This window comes from Lynx rufus, unplaced genomic scaffold (assembly GCF_022079265.1).
Source record: "Lynx rufus isolate CCGP_SWC_20201006 ecotype Redwood Valley unplaced genomic scaffold, mLynRuf1.p SCAF_13, whole genome shotgun sequence".
Classification (NCBI taxonomy): domain Eukaryota; kingdom Metazoa; phylum Chordata; class Mammalia; order Carnivora; family Felidae; genus Lynx; species Lynx rufus.
The window spans coordinates 518932-540684 of NW_025814827.1; the positions used below are offsets into that span (position 1 = coordinate 518932).

Below are 21753 nucleotides of genomic sequence, written 5' to 3' on the forward strand. Positions count from 1 at the left end.
TCACCTAGCCTAGATTGTGTTTTCCAATGGCTTGGATGAAGATGTGGCAACCTCAAACAGTCAACACTGAGATAGGAGAAAGATCTAATACCTTGGACTGAACCAACATTAACAGTTCTCTGGGGTGCCTGCGTGGCTTAGTTGATTAAGTCAACTCCAACTCTTGGTTTCCGATCAGGTCATGATCTCACAGTTCATGAGTTCGAGCCCCACATCAGGCTCCATGCTGACAGCGTGGAGCCTGCTTGGGATTCTCTCTCTCTCCCTTTCTTTCTGTCCCTTCCCTGCTCTCTCGCTCGCTCTCTCTCTCTCTCTCTCTGTCTGCCCCTCCCCCACTCTCTCTCTCTCAATAAATAAGTAAACTTAAAAAAAAAAAAAAAAGTCCTCCTCAGCAGGCTGCACCTCTGTACTGACATTTGCCTGGGATGAGAAACAGGAATCCTCCATGGGGGTTACACAGCCAAGTGTGGTAAGGGCTTGGCCTGGCCCCAGTTACTGCAGAGAAGCCCTGGGTGTCTCGTGAGTCAGTGGAGTAGCGCAGTTGCTGCACCCACTTGGAAGATGTCAGACTGCATTAGGGGAGTAATCCCGCCAGATTTTAGGAAGGACCAGTCTATTAAGTAATCCTGGCCTTGCAGGGCAGTGGCCAGGATTAAAGGATCTCGGTGTGTGTAGTGCCAAACCCCAAGGTGTGGAGCTATGAAGGCACAGTGAATGCTCCCTCCCTTCCCCTCCTCCACCTGTTTTCGTCACATCTGTAACCCCTAGTGAAGCCTTCAGAGTGGAAAGGCTGGAAAACTGGGGAGGGGTAGAAAATGGACAGTGGTTTCCCAGAGGAGACTTCTCAGGAGGGCCTTTTAAGTGTTTAAGTGTTGGATGGTCTGTCACCATCACATAGACGGTGAGGAGCAGTGGGCTTAGCCTTGGTACCTGTGAAAGACAGGACCAGGGTCTGCAAGGCTTGATTAAATGGAGATTGGCTGTTTGACCAAGGAATGGACATCCTGGTAAGGCCCCGCCTGTGCTCCTCAGAGGCCAGGACTCCTGGCCTCAGTACCCAGCACAGGGTCCAGCACACTGTGATCCTACTGAACACAAATCCTAACTGTCCACAGCTGACTGTTAGAGCTCCTCAACAAAGAGGTAGGCCCTCCCTTCCCCAGGTGTGCAGGCCATGGAGGGGAGAGCCCCCCATCAGGAGGTAGTGAGGTGATAGCCCAGATGCCTCTGGTCCCTTCCCACACTGCTCTCTCACCGCTGGGTGCTTTAGAGCTGGCAGAGGTTTTGGAAGCCATCTAGCCCAGCAACATCACAATCTGCAAGGGCCTCACCCGCCCCTGGTGGTACAGATGAAGAAACTGAGGACCAGAGAGGGGGTGTGACCTCAGGCTCCTGTGGCAGTGGCATGCCCCAGGACAAGACCCAGGATCTGGGTTTTGGGTTTGTTTGTTACAATTTGTTTATACAATGTTACATTAGTTTCAAGCGTACAACAGTGATTTAACAAGTTTATTATGCTGTGCTCACCACAAGTGTGGCTACCATCTGTCACCATACAATGCTATTACGATACCATTGACAACATCTCCCATGCTCTACCTTTCATTCCTGGGACTTACTCACTCCATAACCAGAAGCCTGTATCTCCCACTCCTCTTCAACCATTTTGCCTATCTCCCCACCACCTCCCATCTGGCAGCCATCAGTCAGTCTCCATATGTACAGGTCTGTTTCCACTGTTTATTTATTCTTTGTTTTCTAGATTCCACATGTAAGTGAAATTATATGGTATTTGTCTTTCTCTGACTTATTTAGCATAAGGCCCTCTAGTTCTGTCCATGTTGCCTTAAATGGCATGATCTCATCCTTTTTTATGACTCAGTAATATTTCTCTCTGTGTGTACACCACATCTTCTTTATCTGTTCTTCTATCAGTGGACACTTAGGGTACTTCCACATCTTGGCTTTTGCAAATAATGCTGTAGTAAACATAGGGATGCATATATCTTTTCAAATTCGTGTCTTCATTTTCTCTGGGTAAATACCCACTGGTAGAATTCCATGGTCTTTCTATTTTTAATTCTTTGAGGAACCTCCATATTGTCTCCCACAGTGGCTGTACCAGTTTGCATTCCCACCAACAGTGCAAGAGAGGGTTCCTCTTTCTCCATATCCTTGCCAACACCTCTTATTTCTTGTGTTGTTGATTTTAGCCATTCTGACAGGTGTGAGGTGACAGCTCATTGTAATTTTGATTTGCGTTTCCCTGATGGGGAGTGATGTTGAGCATCTTTTCATGTGTCTGTTGGCCAGCTATATTTCTTCTTTGAAAAAAATGTCTGTTCAGGTCCACTGCCCATTTTTTAATTAGTTTGGTTTTTTTTACTGCTGAGTTGTAGGAGTTCTTTATATATTTTGGGTTTTAGCCCTTTATCGAATATGATTTGCAGATAACTTCTCTCATTCAGTAAGAAAGTGGTCCAGTTTCATTCTGCATGTAGCTGTCCATGTAATTTTCTAGGGTCTGGGTTTTTCTTCATCACCCCAGGCCACCTTCTGTGTGTAACTCCCTTAGGATGAATTTTCACAGGTCTGCAGATATTTTAGCCGAGTTCATAGTTCTGCCCATGTCACAAGGCCCCTGCAGCCATGGCGCAAAGGAAGGGACCGGAACCTCCTGTCTGGCCCAATAGGCCTGGGGGACCCCCTCCTGTCACTGCTTGCCGGAAGCAGCCACACCAGCCACCACCTACTTCCCAGGGTGACCTGCAGGGCTAGACAGCATTTACAACATAAATTATAAAGAGCCACGGAGAATTGTATTGCTGTCTGATTCTGAGGGAGCATTGCTGGCTGATCCTGGAACAGGGCCTAGAGCGAGACTCCCTCGGACCCCTCCCTCAGCTGAGGCATTAATGCAAAACACACCTCTCACCACAGGCATTTAAAGATCAAAAGAGGCCAAAAAAGCTTCTAAGAGCCAGGTCTGCCTGTGCTCACAGACTTCCAGCGTCAGGACAGATTGGCCTTTGCAGTGATTTCAGGTGTGCCCAGGAAGGTAGCTGTAGAAAGCATCTGGTCCACTCACCTGTAGATCACGGCTCCTAGGAGAAGCACCTAGGGGTGTGGACTCCCTCAGACGTCCATAGGAGAGGAAGAACTAGACTTCTGTGTGTTGAAGGCCTTCGTGTGCCTGACCCCACTGGAGAAATTCGACATTTGTTAGCTTGCTTAATCTCCTTAACAGATAAGGGAACAGAGGCTCAGAGAGGACCATTTGGCTAAAATGTGGTAGGTCGAGGTTTGAAATCAGGTCTGATTCTGATAGGTCCTTGTAGGACCCTAGGACCCAGGGGAGACCACGGTTGCTAATGGAGCATACCCTGAGCTCAGCTGACAAGTTACCAAACTGAGTCAAAGATCATCTTGTTACTCTCCAAACCACGCCAGGTCCCTCCTGATTATCACTTGACTCTGATCCCTCCCTTCTGTCCCATCAGGCACCACTTCCCTCCCCAGGACCTGTCAGCCTCACCTGGGCATCGTCTCTGGTCTCCTTGCCTAAATCCTGGCACCTTCTGAACCACTCACCCCACAACCTTGGGAATGAGTCACACCTGACCGCATTCAAACTTTCATGTGGTTCTTCACTGCCCTCATAACAAGGCCAAGCTCCTTGGGATGGCTTTTGGGGTCTCCAGTCATCTGCTTGTCTTCCCATTCTCAGGCCACTCTGAATTTCTCACCTTTCCTCTCTCCCATTCCCTCTTCATTCCTATCAGGATGATGAACCACCATTTCTTTGAGATCCTGATCCCATGTCATCTCCTTTGATCTGAACAGCTTTATACCTTGTCATGCATTATTCATGCAGTAACTATTTACTGAGCACTCACCCTGTACTAGGTAGTGGGGAAGCGCAGCCCCTGGTCCATCCCTGTACTGCATGGGAGACTAGGTACTCAGATAGATGAGCCAAGGGGATGTCATCAGTGATCAGCCTCTGCAGCTGTCTGTGTGTGGCCACTTGCAGGGCTTTGAGACTTTTGTACTGAGGATGGCATTTCCGGTCACCCTGAGAACCTCAGGTAGACTCAGACTTAGGCCATCCAGGCAGGGAAAACCCTGAGGAACTGTTTCCACACTCCTCATCTCAGAGATGGGGAAACTGAAGACAGAGAAGGAAAGGGCCCTGCCCGTGTCACACATCAAGCCAGATGCTTCATGAGGACCTGGGTCCCTGATACCCAGGCCAGCCCAGCCTTGGCGAAGAGCCCCACTGAGGATTGGAAAGCAGCAGAGAGCCTCTGGGAGACAACGCCTCTTCTCATGGTGATGGGTAGGGGCTTTAGTACTGGGGGAGGGACATGAACTGGCCACAGCCTGGCGAGCCACCACACTCACCTTTCTCTGTCCTCTGCATAGATGCCGCAGTGAAAGATGACATGAACAGCTACATCAGTCAGTACTACAATGGGCCCAGCAGTGGTGAGTCTGTGTCCAGGGCTGATCTGCACATACCAGAACCTCTCTGTGGCCCCATGCAACCCCTAATGTTGAGAGTGGGGACAACTCGGCCTGGCGTGCCCATCTCCTGTTGCCTGTGAACCATAACTGCAGGCAGAGTTCAAAGACCTGGAGCTTTAACTCCCAGCCAAGTCCAGCACCCAGCTATGGATGTCAAGGGTGGAGTACTCTGTGATTACCAATGAGGGCTGCATGTGGGACCCTCATATGAAAGGGGGGCTGGAGGTTAGAAATCTGAGTGACCTCAGTGCCTCTCAACCTGAGACCCTTTCAGCATGATCATGATGGGGGTGAGGTATTTGGGCTTGAGGAGCAACAGGTGTGGGGCATGTCCTTGCTCCAGTTACGTTTCATTCTTGCACTTGAAAGAAGTTTCAGGGGAGCCTAGTGGTTTCCACTTACGGGAAAGGTTGAGTTTTAAAATAATACGCAGGCCTATTGCTTCTCAGCCTTTTGGCTAAGATCAAGTGTAAAATAATACGCAGACCTTCAGTGTCTTGTTTCTCCTTAGCCAGTGTCTTAAACCTTATAGTTTGTATTTCACAGCCTTCAAATCCTTATATATTCCATTGTAAGGCTAGAATGTTACATTGTGTGACATGTATAATGCATTGGATTTTTTTCTTCTCTATAATTTAGCCCCCTCAAGATCTCTTTTCTCCCTCTCTTTTTCAAAGCTTCATCCAATCTGCTGATTTCAAACACCATCATCTCTAGCTTAGACCTCTCACTCAGTGCACTCACCCCACAACTTTGGGGAGAGAGACCTTGCCCTCACTGTGCCTGCCCACTGTAATTTGGCCCCTGGATACTTTTCACTTAAAGACCTTCTGAAGTGTCCTCTGTCCTCCCCCTGCAATGCTTCCTTCAGGGATGAATCAATCTTCTGAAGACACAGCTCTGATCATGTCACTCTCAGACTAGCCCCAGTTAAAACTTTGAATGACTCCCCCTGACCATGAAACCCAAATTCCTTGTCCTGGCACCTCATGCCTTCTGAGTTAGGATGTTGGCATTAATAACCCCAGCAGCACTGTGGTTTAACTAAATCAACAAAGGTCCATGGCAGATCATCCAGGTACTCTGCTCCCAGGTTGTCATCTTTCCTTCAGCACCCAGTGGGCAGAACAGCTACCATCTATTCTAGAGCATTGCTGACTGCCAGGCAGAGCAACAGCCGTTTACCGTTTATATAGATGCCACAGATCAGTTCTCACAGATAATTGACCAGTGCGTGTCCCATGTCCACACGAGTTCACCAAGACAAGGGCAGGGCATAATCCTCCCTCAGGGCAGGCCAGCAAACATTGGGAAATTGGACCACAGACCAACCCCCCCTACCCCCCCAGCAGAGCCCAGGCACACTCACTGTCCACCATTCAGATCAGAGCCACCCGCATCAGGGCCTGCAGAGGTGTGGCATAGGGAGAAGTGTTACCAGCATCCCCTCCTTTCTTGCAGACAGTGGTGTTCCAGAGCCAGCTGTGTGTGTAGTCACCACAGCTGCCATCGATGTCCACCAGCCCAACGTCTCCTCTGACCTCTTCTCAGTCGATGTGCCCCTGAAGCTCAGCAGCAATGGCACCCGTGCAAGTGCCACCTCCGAGAGCGCCTCCCGCTCTGCTCACAGCTCTGTCACCCGGGCCCAGAGCAACAGCAGCCAGACACTGGGCTCTTCCACAGACTGTAGTACCGCCCGTGAGGAGCCGTCCTCAGAGCCCAGCCCCTCTCCTCAGCCACTGCCTCTACCACCCCAGCAGCAGATGGCAGAGGCCACGGTCCAGGACCTGCTGTCCTCCCTATCAGAGGACCCCTGCCCATCCCAGAGGGCCTTGGACCCAGCCCCTGTCACCTGGCCCAGCCCAGCGGGCTCGGCCCAAACCAGCCCCGAGCTGGAGCACAGGGTAAGTCTTTTCAACCAGAAGAATCAGGAGGGCTTCACTGTCTTTCAGATCAAGCCTGTCATCCACTTCCAGCCTGCTGCACCCCTGCTGGAGGAGAAATTCAGATCTTTGGAATCCAAAGAGCAAAAGTTGCACAGGGTCCCTGAAGCCTAGAGCCTCCAGTTGGGCTGCATGGGAGGAGGAGGGAGAGCTATCTGGATGCTCTCCTAGAGCCCCAGAGGCAACCAGGGGCATCACTCAAGGCCCGGGAGCCCACCTGGCCTCCCTCAGGGTGCTGCCTGCCTCCAGGGAGGTGTCACCAGGCCAGGAGGCCACATGCCTCAGACCGCAAAGCCCAGAGCTGGCGCCTCCTCTGGCCCTGCTCAGGGGAGGGTGGTGCTCATGGCTGGGGTCTTTTTAAACCATTTTTACAAAAACCAGCCTGTGGCCCAGCTTCAGCAGGGTAGAGCGCAGGGGCAGCCCAGCCTCTTCCGTTGCCTTTGTTCCTGGCGCCCACCCCGGACCCTTGGGAACAGCACTGTGAGCAGGGGCTATCTAGCCCCACCCCCAAGCCGTCTTTTCTGGGAATCCTGGGTGGAGCCAACACAATCATACAAAGACCACCATCTGAGCCTATTTCATTCATCCTCATTCTCTCATTCGGCATGAGCATTTCTGAGTCTTTTCCAGACAAGTCTAGTTTTCACCTTCATAGGACATAATGAGATGAATCTGGAGGTGGGTGGGAGGGTCACTGGGAGGGTGGGGGGGACAGCTGTTTTCCAATCTTGGCTTTAATAATAAAAACCAACTGCACTGAGACTTCTGGTTGGCAGAGGTTTTCCTTTGCAATTGCTAGCCCAGGTGAAGAAGCATGAGTGGGTTTGGGTTGGCCTGGCCTGGTGTAAAGCCACCCAGGTAGGCCCAAGCCATACCCAGCAGCTCTTGAGGCCTCTACAGAGTGGAAGGAGCCCTGGACCCCAGGCAGGAAGTTCTCACACTGCCTGGCTGTGTGACTGCACTGGTCTCTTCCCGCTCCTTCATCTCCCCACCAAAACAGAGCTTGGAATTTTGCCTTCCTTGCTGACAACACCAGTTCCCACACCCAGTTCCCTGACCCAGGTCTCCATTCCTTGGGGACCTCAAACTCCAAAGGTCCACAACCGAGTGCGGTATCTTGCCTGAAGCCTGCTCTTACTCCCAAGTTCCCAGCCAGGGCACCATCATCTACCCAGCTATTACCATGCATGGCATGGGCATCATTGGCTCCCTCCTCATCCCTCACAAGCAGTGGTAAATCCTGGCCATTCTACCCTTCAAAGCACCTGCCCTAAACCCCATCACAGCCTTGCTGAGGCCCAGGCGCCGCCGCTGGTTCCACATTCCACTAGTAGGTCCTTCCAGGCTGATGAGCCTGGTGCGTGTCTCCCTCGCTGAAAAGCCTCCAAGGAATTCTGTGTTTATAACCGCTATGTTTTGTTTTATATGTACACAAAAGGGAAGACTTAATTCCAAGGGCTCCCATTGCCCCAGCTGAACTTCTCTGTGTGTTCATAGCCCCTTCCACTTACCTGTCCTTCTGGCTACCCTCCCAACCTGTTCTTTGTCCCCTCCACCTTTAGGTTGTTCTCACTGTATCTCACTAGTCCCTCACTATAGTTCAGGGTGTCTTCAGGACTTCTGTGTCCTCATGTGGACTCATCATGATAGTGCAGTGATCCCATGGCTGGGTCAGCATCTGCTTCCCTGCCTGCCTCCCCTTGGTCCTCAAAAACAGGGATCAAGGGGCGCCTGGGTGGCGCAGTCGGTTAAGCGTCCGACTTCAGCCAGGTCACGATCTCGCGGTTCGTGAGTTCGAGCCCCGCGTCGGGCTCTGGGCTGATGGCTCGGAGCCTGGAGCCTATTTCAGATTCTGTGTCTCCCTCTCTCTCTGCCCCTCCCCCGTTCATGCTCTGTCTCTCTCTGTCCCAAAAATAAATAAACGTTAAAAAAAAAATTTTTTTTTAAAAAAACAGGGATCAGGCCTGAGTCCCATTAGAACCCCAGAACTGTGCATAAAAGGCCACAAGCTTGGGCAGAGCCACTTGGGAAAGATGGCTAAATTGTAAGGTATGACCACATGCAGGCAAAGAGCATCCGCTTGATTCCTGGGGAGATGAGCAGTGTCCACTTGAGCCATTTGGGGGGAGTAATCTGAGGCATTCTGAGTGGCTAGCAATGTCATTACAGTTTCCGTTACTGAGCTCTTCACTAGGGCCTCTACTGGAGCTCCTTTAAGCCTTCCAACAATCCTGTGAGGCCAGTATACTAGCCCTGTTACACAGATGGAAGAAACTGAGGTTCAGATAGGTTTAAGAGACTTTCCTGAGGTCAGACACTAATAAGAGAGGCACTGAATCTGGAGCCCAAATCCACCTGGTAGTGTGTTGAGTGCTAAGGCTCCCAGCTTTCAGAGCTTTTGGAAGCAAAGTGGTACTCTCAGCTTTTGTCACATAATGAGTGGAGGGTATTACATGATTTATAATCTCTAGGGTAGGAGCCATAAGGGTCTGTAATTAGTGGTCTGCACCTGCTGGACTAGAAACAGCTACAGTCCTCAGCCAAACCCAGCTTGCTGAGCTCCCATTGCCCCAGCTTTTAGGGTACCCCAACAGGTGGTGGAGCCTGCCCTGCACCAGAGGTGAGACCCCACTCCTAGCCAGCACTCGCCTCTGCTCTGGACTTCTACTCCAGAGAAAACCACAGGACAGGGAGGAGAGCAATGGGGTAAGATGCTAGGCAAGTGGCACCTGCTCTCTGCTTCAGTTTCCCCATCTAGAAATGGGGTTTACAGAAGAGCTCTACTTTTGAAAGCTGATTTCTTAGGGAATTTGCAAACTGCTGTGAGGTGAAAGTCTGCCTGAGCACTCAATGTTGGCCTCATGCCTGAACGGGCAGTACCAGTGTTAGCATTGGGCCAATTAAAACTGAGGACAGGGGCGCCTGGGTGGCTCAGTGGTTAAGCGGCCGACTTCGGCTCAGGCATGATCTCGCGGTCCGTGAGTTCGAGCCCCGCATCAGACCCTGTGCTGACAGCTCAGAGCCTGGAGTCTGCTTTGGACTCTGTGTCTCCCTCTTTCTGACCTTCCCCCGTTCATGGTCTGTCTCTCTCTGTCTCAAAAATAAATAAACGTTAAAAAAAATTTTTTTAAATAAATAAAACTGAGGACAGAGATACCAAGAGGAGGTCCTCTCAGAGGACAGAGCCCACAATCATAGCATTAGAGGGTGCACACGGATGGAGGAAGCCACTTGCTTGCCTGGGGACAGGCATGGGGTGGAGTCCCAAGGCCTGGAATGCAGGAGGAGGAGGGTAAAAGCTTTGGCTTTCACTGCTCCCCTGGGTGCCATAGCCCAGAGTTATGGTTGGTGGGCAGCTGGGGGTCAGTGGAGATGGAGCCTGAGCACTCCCTGGGAGGTTTGCAGCTCTGGGAAATGGTTTCCCCTTACTCATCCACCCTTTCACAGAGCCCACTCTGGTGCCCTCCCAGAAGGGAATAGAGCTTAGGTAAGAGCCACTGTCTCTTATGAGGGGGTGATAACAATAATGGCTCCCATTGATTCACTTCCTGTTGTCACAGGTGCTCTCTGCCACCTTCCCTCTTTATCACAATCTGCAAAGTGGCATTCTTTTCCTTGCTTTCCAGAGGAAAAAACAGGCACAGAATGATGGATTAAATGACTTGCCCAAGGGCACACAGCTAAATGGTAAACTAGTGGCAGGATTCAAACCCAGGTATATCTCAGTCAGATGTCATGCTGGATATGCTGGATTGAGCTTCCTGGAATTAAACTGGGTGTCAATAAGAGAGCAGTAGCTAGGGGCACCGGGGTGGCTCAGTCAGTTAAGCCTCCGACTCTAGATTTCCATTCAGGTCATGATCTCACTGTCTTGAGATAGAGCCTGCTTAAGATTCTCTCTCTCTCTCTCTCTCTCTCTCTCTCTTTCTCCCTCTGCCCCTCCCATGCTCACACACTCTTGCACTTTCTTTAAAAAGAAAGAAGGAAAAAGGGGGTGGGGGGAAGCAGGAGATAGAAGTCTGGACTCAGCCCCCCAGGCCATTCATCAGCCCACATGGCCCTCTCAGTCTAGAGGTCCCAGCCCACTGTGTCTGCAGAGTGCCATGGCCCCTTTTGCAGAGCCAGCCTCCCTGCTCAGCCTTTCCACCGTAGCTGGAGATGAGCCAATCCTGCGGCTGGGGTGCCACCCTGACAAGAGGACAAGGCTCAGAGCTAGCAGGGCTACTGAGCAGCTCACAGCAGAGCTGGGCCAGAGCCCTGCAGACCTGGTTCAAAGTCTGCCCAGGACTGGAAAGCTGTAAGGCCCTCCCCCACTGAAGAACGTACCGGCCCCTTGCCTGCCAGCTCAGTGCAATGCATCTAACCCAAGCCTTCGCTTTTCAGATCAAGTCCACAACTGTGGGGATTTTCATAGATCCTGCATGGTCAGAGGCTAGTGGTCTGGAATTCTCTTTAGTGTGGTGGGTATTCATTCCATCCATGACCCTCAGTTCAGGAACTTCTATCTCACTCCAAGACAGCTCTTGACAGAAGCTCTTGTTCTGGTGTTGCCTCCATGCTCCTCTCTGGTGCAACTTCCTCATCTCTAAAGAGAAAGACTTAGAGTGGAAGCTCTACTCTCTGAGCTACAGAGAGCCTCAAATAAGGTCCAAGGAAGCCTTCTTAAAAGAGTTTCTTACTGGGGCGCCTGGGTGGCGCAGTCGGCTGGGCGTCCGACTTCAGCCAGGTCACGATCTCGCGGTCCGGGAGTTCGAGCCCCGCGTCAGGCTCTGGGCTGATGGCTCAGAGCCTGGAGCCTGTTTCCGATTCTGTGTCTCCCTCTCTCTCTCTGCCCCTCCCCCGTTCATGCTCTGTCTCTCTCTGTCCCAAAAATAAATAAACGTTGAAAAAAAAAATTAAAAAAAAAAAAAGAGTTTCTTACTAACCAGTCAACAGGATACTTGTGTAGAGTTGCTTAACAAGGACACCCAACAACTCTAGGGGCTAGCATGGTTAACTCCAACTTTTGAATGGACTTCTCAAGACTGGAGAGAAGTCAGGATCACTCCACCTCCATCCTTCACCTCAGGTACTGTTCTGCATCTAGAGTGTGTCTAAGCCCAGGCAGTTGGATTCTCAATCCAGCGCTGTTTCCAGTTACACGGCTCCAAGTGAATCCCTGGACCCACTTCCTCCCCCTGTACAACAGGAATAATAACTCCCAGCCTCCCTGCCCCCATGAGGGTTGCTGGGATAGCTAATGACATAATGGAAGGGAAAGCCCTTTGAGAATGTGTCAAGGGAGACACAAACAGAAACCATCTTTATTAATAATAGATGTCTGGGGTGTTGCACTGCCTGCCCATGTTCAGCACTTCTGGGGAAGGCTGTGCAGGAGATGCTCAGTTGTTTCATTTGCTGCAGCAGCTAGTGTGGTGTATGGAGGTATATGGGTGGTGACAGGGTGTGAGCCCTGCCCCCCAGCCCCATTGCCAGCCAAGGCACTGTCTGCTCCTACAGAGCTCATCCCTGCTCTCATATCCCCAACAGTTCCTTTGTAGGTAATGCCTTGGAGTCACCCTGAGTTAGCTAAGAGAGCACTGTTGTTCCCCAGACAGGAAGCACCTTATCTGCCTTTCCTCCCCCTTTTCCAGTACAAGCTAAAAGCCTGTTTTTCCAACATAAACTGAGCAAGGATTTTTTTTTTTTTTTTCGCTCCAGTGCTGAAAAGTTTGGTAGTGTCTCCTGGTGAATAGTTAATTCAATTATCCAAATAAAATGATGGAACATTTGCTGAATTTACTACACGCTACCAAAGAGACCACGCTAGCATAATCTTATGCAGAGCCCTAGGCTACAGCATAGGGGAGCAGACTGTTCATCTTGAAACAAGCAAATGAAATTGACTACCCTAGAGATCAATCAGGACATTAAACACTGTGATGAATGTGGAAGAATCCTTCAGTGTCTGAGATTTAAGGGGCACCTTTCACCAAGCACTCTAGGAGCCTCCTCAACATCAATTATGTCTCATAACTAGGTAGGCTCACCTCTGCCTCCACTGCATAAAGAAGGGACGTGGGGTTCTGGGACCTGGGTTTGCTAAATGTTGCAAAAGATAGCCAGTGTGCAGACCAGATCCAGATTCTAGTACAAAGATCCCTGCTTCCCTGAGCAAAGACTGGCTCAGAATTCAGGAATGTCGGGCTAGATGGGGACTCGGGGACTGGGGTCCAGAGTCAGTCATGTTCTTGGTGTTTCTGTTCCTTGTCCTTGCTGGGCCTTCTGCCTGGGGTGCAGTTCTTTGGTTATTTTGACAGCTCCCTCTGAACTTGGCTCAGCTGTCTCATCTTGCTCCTCTCCATGTCAGCCTGCCTCAGCCAGGCTGCATTCATTAGATAGGTCCACCATGATCCCAGAGAGGACAGGATATGTAGTTGAGAGAATTTGGCCTAAGGTCTCCATTTACTAGTCATGAATCCTTGGGCAAGTGTTTTAAGGTCTGTAGGTGTTGGTTTTCTTACCTGGAGAGTGGGGACCGCTACTACGCCTTGTGAGATTAGGAGGCGAGAATGAGGTAGTATATGTAAAGGGTTCAGCAGAGCATCCTGGACATAAAAAGCTCTCAAAAATAATTTTTGTCTCCATCTGCCTAAGTTGTTTGAGATCTGCCAACACATTTAAGCTTTAAGATTAAAGCTTAAAGACAGCTTGAAAGATTACCAAATTCAATTTGCCATTTTACAGATGATGAAAATGAATCCCAAAAGAAGGAACATGACCAGGTTGCTTCTGAGGCAGTAACAAAACCAGGATAAGAACACAAGTGTCCCTATGACCAGCCCATTCAGTGTTCAGTCCTCCTGAACTGTTCCGTCCCCAATGTTCCCCACGCAACCCCACACTGGGAAAGAGAACAGCCCTCTGAGCTGGAGGTGAGCGCACAAATAGCAGCAAACCTGACAACCAGTTGTGGGAGGCAAAGACAGAAACCCAGACAAGTGAAGCCTCACCAGGACCTGACCACGCACCAATCCAGGTACCGTAGAAAGTAATTGCCAGCTAGCTTCCTTCCCAATAAATTCCTAATTCCATCTCTGTTCCATGCTTCTAATGACAAGCTCACTGTTTTGGGGCAATGTCAGCAGAAGAGTCCTGGAGAAGCTGGGAGACATTGGGAGGCAGCCTGGTGTGGTGGAAAGGGACTCTAGACCTGGAGTCCTGTTCAGATTCCACATTTCACTGACTGCGCCTCTCTGGTTACCGCTCAGCCCATTTGTTCATCCACGAAGCAGGGATAACAATATCCATTTGGGGGATTGTTATATTAGGGAAGGATAATAAAATGCACCTAGTAGATTCTTAATAAATAATATTTGCCACAAATTCTGGTGTGTTCTAGTTTCACCATTTGCTTTGTGACCTGGGGAAATCACCTTCTGAGAGCCTGATTTCTTCACCCTTTCCACCTCTGATGGGGTAACTTACATGAAAGTGTTTTATAAACCAACAGTTATCAGCAACTCTTCTTCACTTGTGCTCTCCACAAAACATTTTTTAAAACCTAGGGCACTATGAAATTGTGGCAGTATATCACCCTATATGGGCTTTTTTTACAAGGTTATCAAACTTCCTTTAGCTCAGCAATAGCTAACCAAATCCATCTGTTGTAATCAAGTGTTTTTTGGGTTTCCCAGCCTTTTAAGCCCACTTTTATGTAGACCAAGACAAAAATCTCTCGTGAGAGCATGAAATGCAACCAAGCTGATCATCCCTTTTGGAAAGATAGCAGAGAGCACTTATGGCTGGCGTTTTAAGCCCTCCAGCCCTGTATAGACACGCCCAGGCTCCACCGGCAGCATGGCTCCCACACTATCCCAGGAGGAAGAGCCCCCACTCTCTGCCAGCCTCGTCCACAGGACTGGACCCATTTCCACAGTCTCCAGGGACCCATTCTGTAACCAAAGAGCTTTCAGTCAAACCCATCTGGGGCAAAAGGCCAGAGGATTCCTGCAACAGCCTTCCAATCTCTTCCATCTTCTGCTCCATCTATCCTGAATATACCACCAGGTTAGATTATTTCCCTAGGTAAGATTATGGGACCCTCCTGAAAAAAATGTCAATTTTTTGCTAGGAGGGTGCTTAAGACTTGCTCAGGTGGCAAGGTCTCAGGAAGTCAGGTAGCACTTTGTGGAACATTCTTGATATACAGACATTTATTTAAAAAAAATTTAAACGTTTATTCATTTTTGAGAGAGAGCACGAGCAGGGCAGGGGTGGGCAGAGAGGGAGGCACAGAATCTGAAGCAGGCTCCAGGCTCTGAGCTCTCAGCACAGAGCCTGATGGAGGGCTCAAATTCACGAACCACAAGATCATGACCTGAGCCAAAGTCAGAAACAACTGCTTAACTGATGGAGCCACCCAGGCGCCCTGATATACAGACATATTGCTTATATTCCTAAGAGAAGGCATAGCAGCCACCAAAGTTTTAGGGGGGGAAAAAAGTATGTAAGACAGGATTGGGAAAATTCTAGTGATTTTCCCTGCAAATTAGGAAAAGACCTCTATACCTTTCCCGGTACCATTCCTGGTCCAGCTCCTGAAATAGCAATATTCCTTGAGGGCAAAGTTTGAGAACCACTGACAGGGAAAAGTCCAAATTCCTCAGTATATCAGTCAATGGCCTCCACAATCTGGCCTTAATTACCTATCAGCCTCAACCCCCTTCCTGACTCCCCCCTCCAATCCCAGTCTCCATCTCTGACCACTTCAAGCATCTATATGAGCTCAGATCTGTTTCTACTTCTACCCCACATACTGATATCAAAGCCTCTACCCCAGGAAGAATGACGGGGCTGGCCCACTAAGGAAGCCCTCTCTGTATATGTTCATACTGTATGCTTTTCTAATCACTCATGGTAGCTGCAAAATCTTGGGGGGAAAGGCTGTGCCTCCAGAAGCCTGTATTCTTAGAACCCAGCAGGATGCTACTTCAGGGCAGTGGCTGGGCCAGACTCTTCTAGGTGTTTACTCCGTAGTCCCACACAGCAAAGCAGGTGGGCCAGGGAACCCAGCAGGGAATGTCCCCCCACAGTACTGCTGAGAGAACTACACTAGGGAAAATGCTGGATTTCGTGCTTTCTCAACTACTGAAAAGCTGAGATCAGGCTCTCATTGGGTCTCAGTCCATAGAGTGAGGTAGTCATTTGCTTGATTTAGATGGCCTCAAGGACCTATTCAGCTCTTTGCTCACAGGGCTGGCTTTCAACATGTGTATTTCTGCTCTCTCAGGGATTGTTTGGCCAAAGTAATCAGACCACCCAACTCCCAGGGGCTGTATGAGGTTAACCAAAGACTTCAAAAAACTAGGGAGAAAAGCAGAAAACACACACACCCACACCCACACTAAAGAAAGCTACCCCTAACATCTTTCCCCACACTGCTTCCAGCTGTTCTTCTGAGTCCTCAAGCCTGATATAGGGGCAGAGTCATTAGGAGCTGACAGCTTGGTGTCCAATAAAACACAGTATGAAAAGAACACACCAAATTGCACCTTCTGGCATATATTAAAGTTTTAACAATTTGCCACCACCCTGCACAGCTGCCTTTTTAAGGTAAACTCTAAGTAGGCACTTAGAGGGGCTTCTGAGTTGAATAAAATCCTGCTGGAGAGACAAACCCAGAACACCATCTCTCCTCCCCAGCTAGGATCCTGAATGTGTGCCCAGCCCACCTGGCACTGGGTACTTAGCGCCCTTTACCTGAGGTTACTGTGCAGCAAGTTTCCCTGCTCCTTGGGTCGAGGTGAGGCAGAAACCCACACTGGTGAAACCATGGCTCTGAAGCCAGACTTCCTGGTTTCAAATCCTGGCTCTCATGTACAGGCTATCTGAATTTGGGCAAGTTACAGAACCTCGCTGTGCCTCAGCTTCCTCATCTGTAAAAATAGGGATAATAATAGCATTTATCCTACAGGGTGCTGTGAGGACTGAAGGTTTAATAAGTGTGAAGTGTTCCAGTGGCACCTAGCATATAGTAAGCGCGTGGTACTTGATGCTATTATGGAGATGGGGTGTGGTGGTCATGACAGGAGGAAACCAAAGGAGAGAGAGACCAATCAGTTCCATTCTGAGGCTGGGAACCACACAGACGTGCCACCTGGGACTGGTCCTCCCTGAGCCAGCACACCCCAGACTAGATCCACTTGTCACCTGTGCATCTCTCCTATCCCCAAGGTACAGTGTCCAACAGGGTAAAGGGAGAGGGCCCTAAGCAAGGTTAACTCCCCTGGGAAGAGCCTCAAACCTGTGGTTTGGACAAGTCTTCGTTTTCTTCACCACTTCTCTGTGCTTCAGTGTCCCATCTGAACAAGGGAGCTGAACCAGATGATCGCTCTCAGCCCTGACATTCTACAATGCTGTGCTTCATTTTATTGCCATCTTTTCATCCTATTAGGTTCAAGAAGGCTGAAATGCCAGAGGCATTTAACTTCTAAAAGTGTTTCATAGCAAGGGATTATGACACAAATCAGTTCAACTAGTTGGTTAGTTCAACTAGCCAAGCCCCAGGCTGGCCACATAAAGGGACTGTTTGACAACATCCGCCCCTCCCTCATGTACCACTGGTCACTTCCTATGCCCTCCCTGAGGTTTCCTCGTCCTGTTAACTACTACAACTTCTGCAGATCTGCTTCAGACACAGCTGTCTTCATTCTACTTGCCTGCTGGCTCCTGGCTTTTACAGGACTCCAGATAACTGCCTGTACCTTCCCACAGAATGGACCAAGCCTCACTAGCCTCTGTTCTTGGTCTCGCACTCATACTAGCTTCTAGCCCCTGTGGCACTCTTGATCTCAGCTGTGCCCTAGGGGGCAGAGTGAGAGTGCCAGAGGCAACCGCAAGTGTGGCCATCTCCCATGCCTGGCTGCTTCCTAAGAGAACCCAAAGGAAGCATCAGGAGGGCCAGAGAAAAGCCAAAGCAATCTCTGAGCAGGAATTTAAACATAACATCAAACTATCTGTTAACAAAAGAGGCCATATTGTGGCAAAGCAGCCCCTCCTTCTCCATTCCCCTCTTCTTTATAGACACAAATTCCTCTATAAGCTGACAAAACTTTAAAATGAAATGGAAAATTAAATTTAACTTAAGCCAACTAAATATATTCAGTAGATTCAGGTTTATCAGATCTGCTTTTGTCATATTAGTTATGGTTTTCTGAAGACTGGAATATATTTAAGATAATATTCATGCTTTTTTAGCTGAACTTGCCAATCTAGTTCCCTTCTCTCAATAATCATATTAAGATGATTAGTCTGGTGGGAGCATTCGTTTTTATAATCTTGCATAAAACCCAGAGTCCTCCATGAACAAGACAGGCAAAGAAAAAATCAATTTTTACTCATTTTCTTCAGTTTTTTTTCTTTATGAAGCTAGGCATATTTCTAGTAGTAGTTTTAAAGCTGTGGAAATGTTTTATTATTACATATTTTATTACAGAATTAGAAAATTTCAAAAAGTAATTGTTTGGAACCACAAATAATTAAAAAGAAATATAATAACAGGCTCATAAAAAAGCATTCTGGCATCTGTGAGAATTTTTTCTTAAATTACGATATTTAGCTCTTCATACTTTTGATTATACTAGCCATGAATTTCTACTTCAACTGAATACTTTGACATATATTCCTTCTTGAAATATGGTAACTCATTTTTTCTTCAGCAGCTCAGTCATTTCAGGAACTACCTGCAAATTAAAAAAAATAAAAGTAATTAAGCAATTTGAGCCTTTAGTGTGCTACAGTCATAGCTCCTTAAGAAGTACACGGAGGCCAAAAGAAGCCACGCGCATCACCGCTGAGGCACGAGGTGCCCCTCCCCCACCCAACTCCCCCCTTGGGTGGCCTCCCTCCCATCTGTGGGAAGACTATACACGTTTGCAGGGAGAAACCACCCAGACACACGGCTGGCAGGACCACTGGCCCACGCACTGCCTAGGAACCTTTCTGACACAACCACAAACCTTACAAAGGCACCACAGAAACAGGAGTCCAATTTTTCTTTTGTGAGGAGAGTAATGTGTATTTTTTACCTTCATGTTTTCTGGGCATTCTTCCTTCCCTTATTGTACTCTGGCCTTTCCTTCAAAGTCCATACCAAAGTCTCTTCCTTAGTCATGACTCTTGCTGGCCCCCCTAGCACTTGTTTTCTCATTGTTCGTTTGCTCACTCATCTTTCCTTCCACAAACACTACAGTTCTTTCTTCAGCACAAGTTACTATCTTTCTGCACTTAAAAACAGACTGCACGCTGAACATTCAATTTCACCATTCTTTATGAAAATAAAGGTTGTGCTAATGCCATGTCTGGTCAACAGACAAAATAAGAAACCACAGTGAAGGAAAACTGACGGAGTTGGCTCCCATTTTAAAATGGATTAATTACTAACCCTTAGTCTTGGCAGTTCAGGGGCTGCAACTGGAATTTTCAGTGTGAAGCTGCTTTCAGCCTGGACAAGAGGAGGCTGTGAGTGGGGACTGCAGGGGAGGGTCACACGGAGCCCACCTGAAAACTAGCCGAGCCACTTGTGTAAAACATCAATTACCCAGTCTTCCATGGGGCTGTCGACTGTCCTAGCTCAGAGAGATCCCAGTTGAACTCGCCACTGATGAATATAGCCTCTCAATTATTTAAGAGAGCTACATTTCCATTAGGTGGAAATAATGTGTTCGTACAAAATTTATTAAGGAAATTGTCGACATGTTGTTTCTTCCGAATGTCACTTTGTCTCCAGCCTGTTAAAAGGCCCATGTTTACCATGGAGCCAGCAGGCATTAGCTCAGGGGCAGCATTAGGTGCTGGCACCACTTGTCCCAGCTTTCCTCGGTGGAGAGACCATGAGCTTATGCCAGTCACACAGATGACATGCTAAACAAGCCTCACATGGGACCGACGTGTTTCATGAAAAATAGGCTAGAGCCCAACAACTTCTTTTAAATGAAACATTTAACCTGAGTTAGAACACACAATTTTTAAAAACCTTACAGAACGTCTCCCTGCCACACTACCCAAAATAGGGTTAAGAGGACTTTGTCCATCATCTATATCCTTTTTTATTAGATCAACCTCAGACTTTCCAGGCATACCACACAATGCCTTACTTAGGGAAAAGAAAATGCCAACTCCGGTTCACTGACTATCTTATAGCCTGAGCAAACTCAAAGATCCGGATTCTTATTTTTATTTTAGATACTGTAGAGGCAGCTCTCTATTCAGTAAGACTAAATGAAAATAAATTTACATTTAAAATAAGATATTCTGGGGTGCTTGGGTGGCTCAGTCGGTTAAGCATCTGACTTCATCTCAGGTCATGACCTCACAGTTCATGAGTTTGAGCGCCACGTCGAGCTCTGTGCTGACAGCTCAGAGCCTGGAGACTGCTTTGGATTCTGTGTCTCCCTCTCTCTCTCCCCCATCCCCCCTTATGCTCTCTCTCTCTCTCTGTCTTAAAATATTTAAAAAAGAAAAGTAACAGCTGTTAACAAAGATGTGGAGAAACTAGAACATTTGCACACTGCTGAATGTAAAGTGGTGCAGCCACTAGAGAAAGCAGCTTGGAGATTCTTTGAAAAGCTAAACACAGAATTACCACATTATCCAGCAATTCAAAGGTATATACCCAAAGGAAATCAAAGTGGGGACTTAGAACAGATATTTGTAGGCCTATAATCATTGTACTGGATTAGACAAAAGTTTCACATATATGACACCTACTAAAGGACAAGCAATAAAAGAAAAAATAAACTGGACTTCAACAAAATGTAAACCTGTATGCGTCAAAGGACACCGAGAAAGTGAAAAGACAGGAGCTCCCCTCTACTTGTTAGATGGGATGCTGCCTGATTCATGACTCATTTAATAAAGCCAGTAATAAAAATAAATAAGTAAATTGCAAAAGAAAAGAAAAGAGAAGAAAGAGGGAGAGAGAAAAAAGGAAAAGTCAACCCACAGAATGGAAGAAAATATTTGCAAATCATATACCTAATAAAGAACTTATATCCAGAATATATAAAGAACTCTTATAACTCAACTACAAAAAGACAAATAACACAACTTTAAAATGGGCAAAGGATTTGCACAGACATATCTCCAAAGAAAATACATTATAAATGGTCAATAAAGACATGAAGAAATGCTCATCATCATTAGCTATCAAGGAAATACAAATCAAGACCACAACAAGTTACCATTTCATACCCATTAGGAAGTCTATAACAAAAAAGATGGGATAGTAAGAAGTGTTAGTGAGTGTATGGAGAAATTGGAGCCTTCATATACATTATTGGTGGAAATGTAAAATGGGGCAGCCACTTTGGAAAACAATCTGACAGTTCTTCAAAATGCTAAAAATAGAGTTTTCAAGGGACCCAGAAATTCCATTCCTAGATATATACCCAAACAAGATAAAAACATATATGTATGTATAAAAGCTTAAATGCTCACAGTAGCATTTATAATAGCCAAAGAGTAGAAACTCAAATGTCCATCAAATGATTAATGCATAAACAAAATGAGGCATATCCACACAATGGATATTATTTTGCACTAAAAGGAAACGAAAGTGCTGATATAGGAGACAACACAGATGAATCTTGAAAACATTATGCTAAGAAGCCAACCACAGAAAGCCCATATATTACATGATTCTATTTATATGAAATGTCCAGGATTGGCAAATCCATAGAAACACAAAACAGGTTAGTTGTTGCCAGGGGCTGGGGAGAGTGCAGAACAGGGAGTGACTGCAAATGGGTATGGGGTTTCTTCTCAGTGTGAAGAAAATGTTCTGGAATTAAATAGCTAATGGTTGCATAACTCTGAATATACTAAAACTCACTGAACTTTGCATTTTAAAAGGGTGAACTTTATGATTTGTGAATTAAATTTCAGGAAAGCTTTTAAAAACAACAACAACCACCAGTCAGGTGGTGTCCTGTGCTCTGTCGCTCTGACTCCGATTATAATATTTACCATTTATTGAACACCTATTATGTACCTATTATGAAAAGAAATACAAACAGGTAGGCTAATATTTAACCAAGACTGTACTAGGTACAGCATAATCTCATTTAACTTTCAATACAACCATGTAAGGTAGGTAGTATATTATTTATATTACTTTTGAGGAAGCTTACATTCAGAAAAATTAATTGGCCAAGATAATTTAACTAGTATGTGGCCAAGACAGAATCTGAATTAAAGCTCTTAACTACTGTACCATATTATTTTTCTTATATTAAGAAAAAAA

At 47.4% G+C, this 21753-nt stretch overlaps 2 protein-coding genes across 3 annotated transcripts in view; one reads left to right on the forward strand and one right to left on the reverse strand.

Moving 5' to 3' along the window:
* TMEM266 (transmembrane protein 266) overlaps positions 1–6584 on the forward strand; it is a 72783-nt gene extending 66199 nt beyond the window's left edge. Inside the window, exons 9-10 of the mRNA XM_047074716.1 lie at positions 4426–4488; positions 5989–6584. Coding sequence (XP_046930672.1) covers positions 4426–4488; positions 5989–6584 — 659 coding nt within the window. The remainder of the gene's footprint in view (positions 1–4425; positions 4489–5988) is intronic.
* An 11304-nt stretch (positions 6585–17888) lies between these two features.
* ETFA (electron transfer flavoprotein subunit alpha) overlaps positions 17889–21753 on the reverse strand; it is a 78208-nt gene continuing 74343 nt past the window's right edge. For both annotated transcript variants that reach the window (XM_047074738.1, XM_047074739.1), the window contains exon 12: positions 17889–18193. In XM_047074738.1, the coding sequence (XP_046930694.1) occupies positions 18155–18193 (39 nt within the window). In that variant the 3' untranslated portion in view covers positions 17889–18154. The remainder of the gene's footprint in view (positions 18194–21753) is intronic.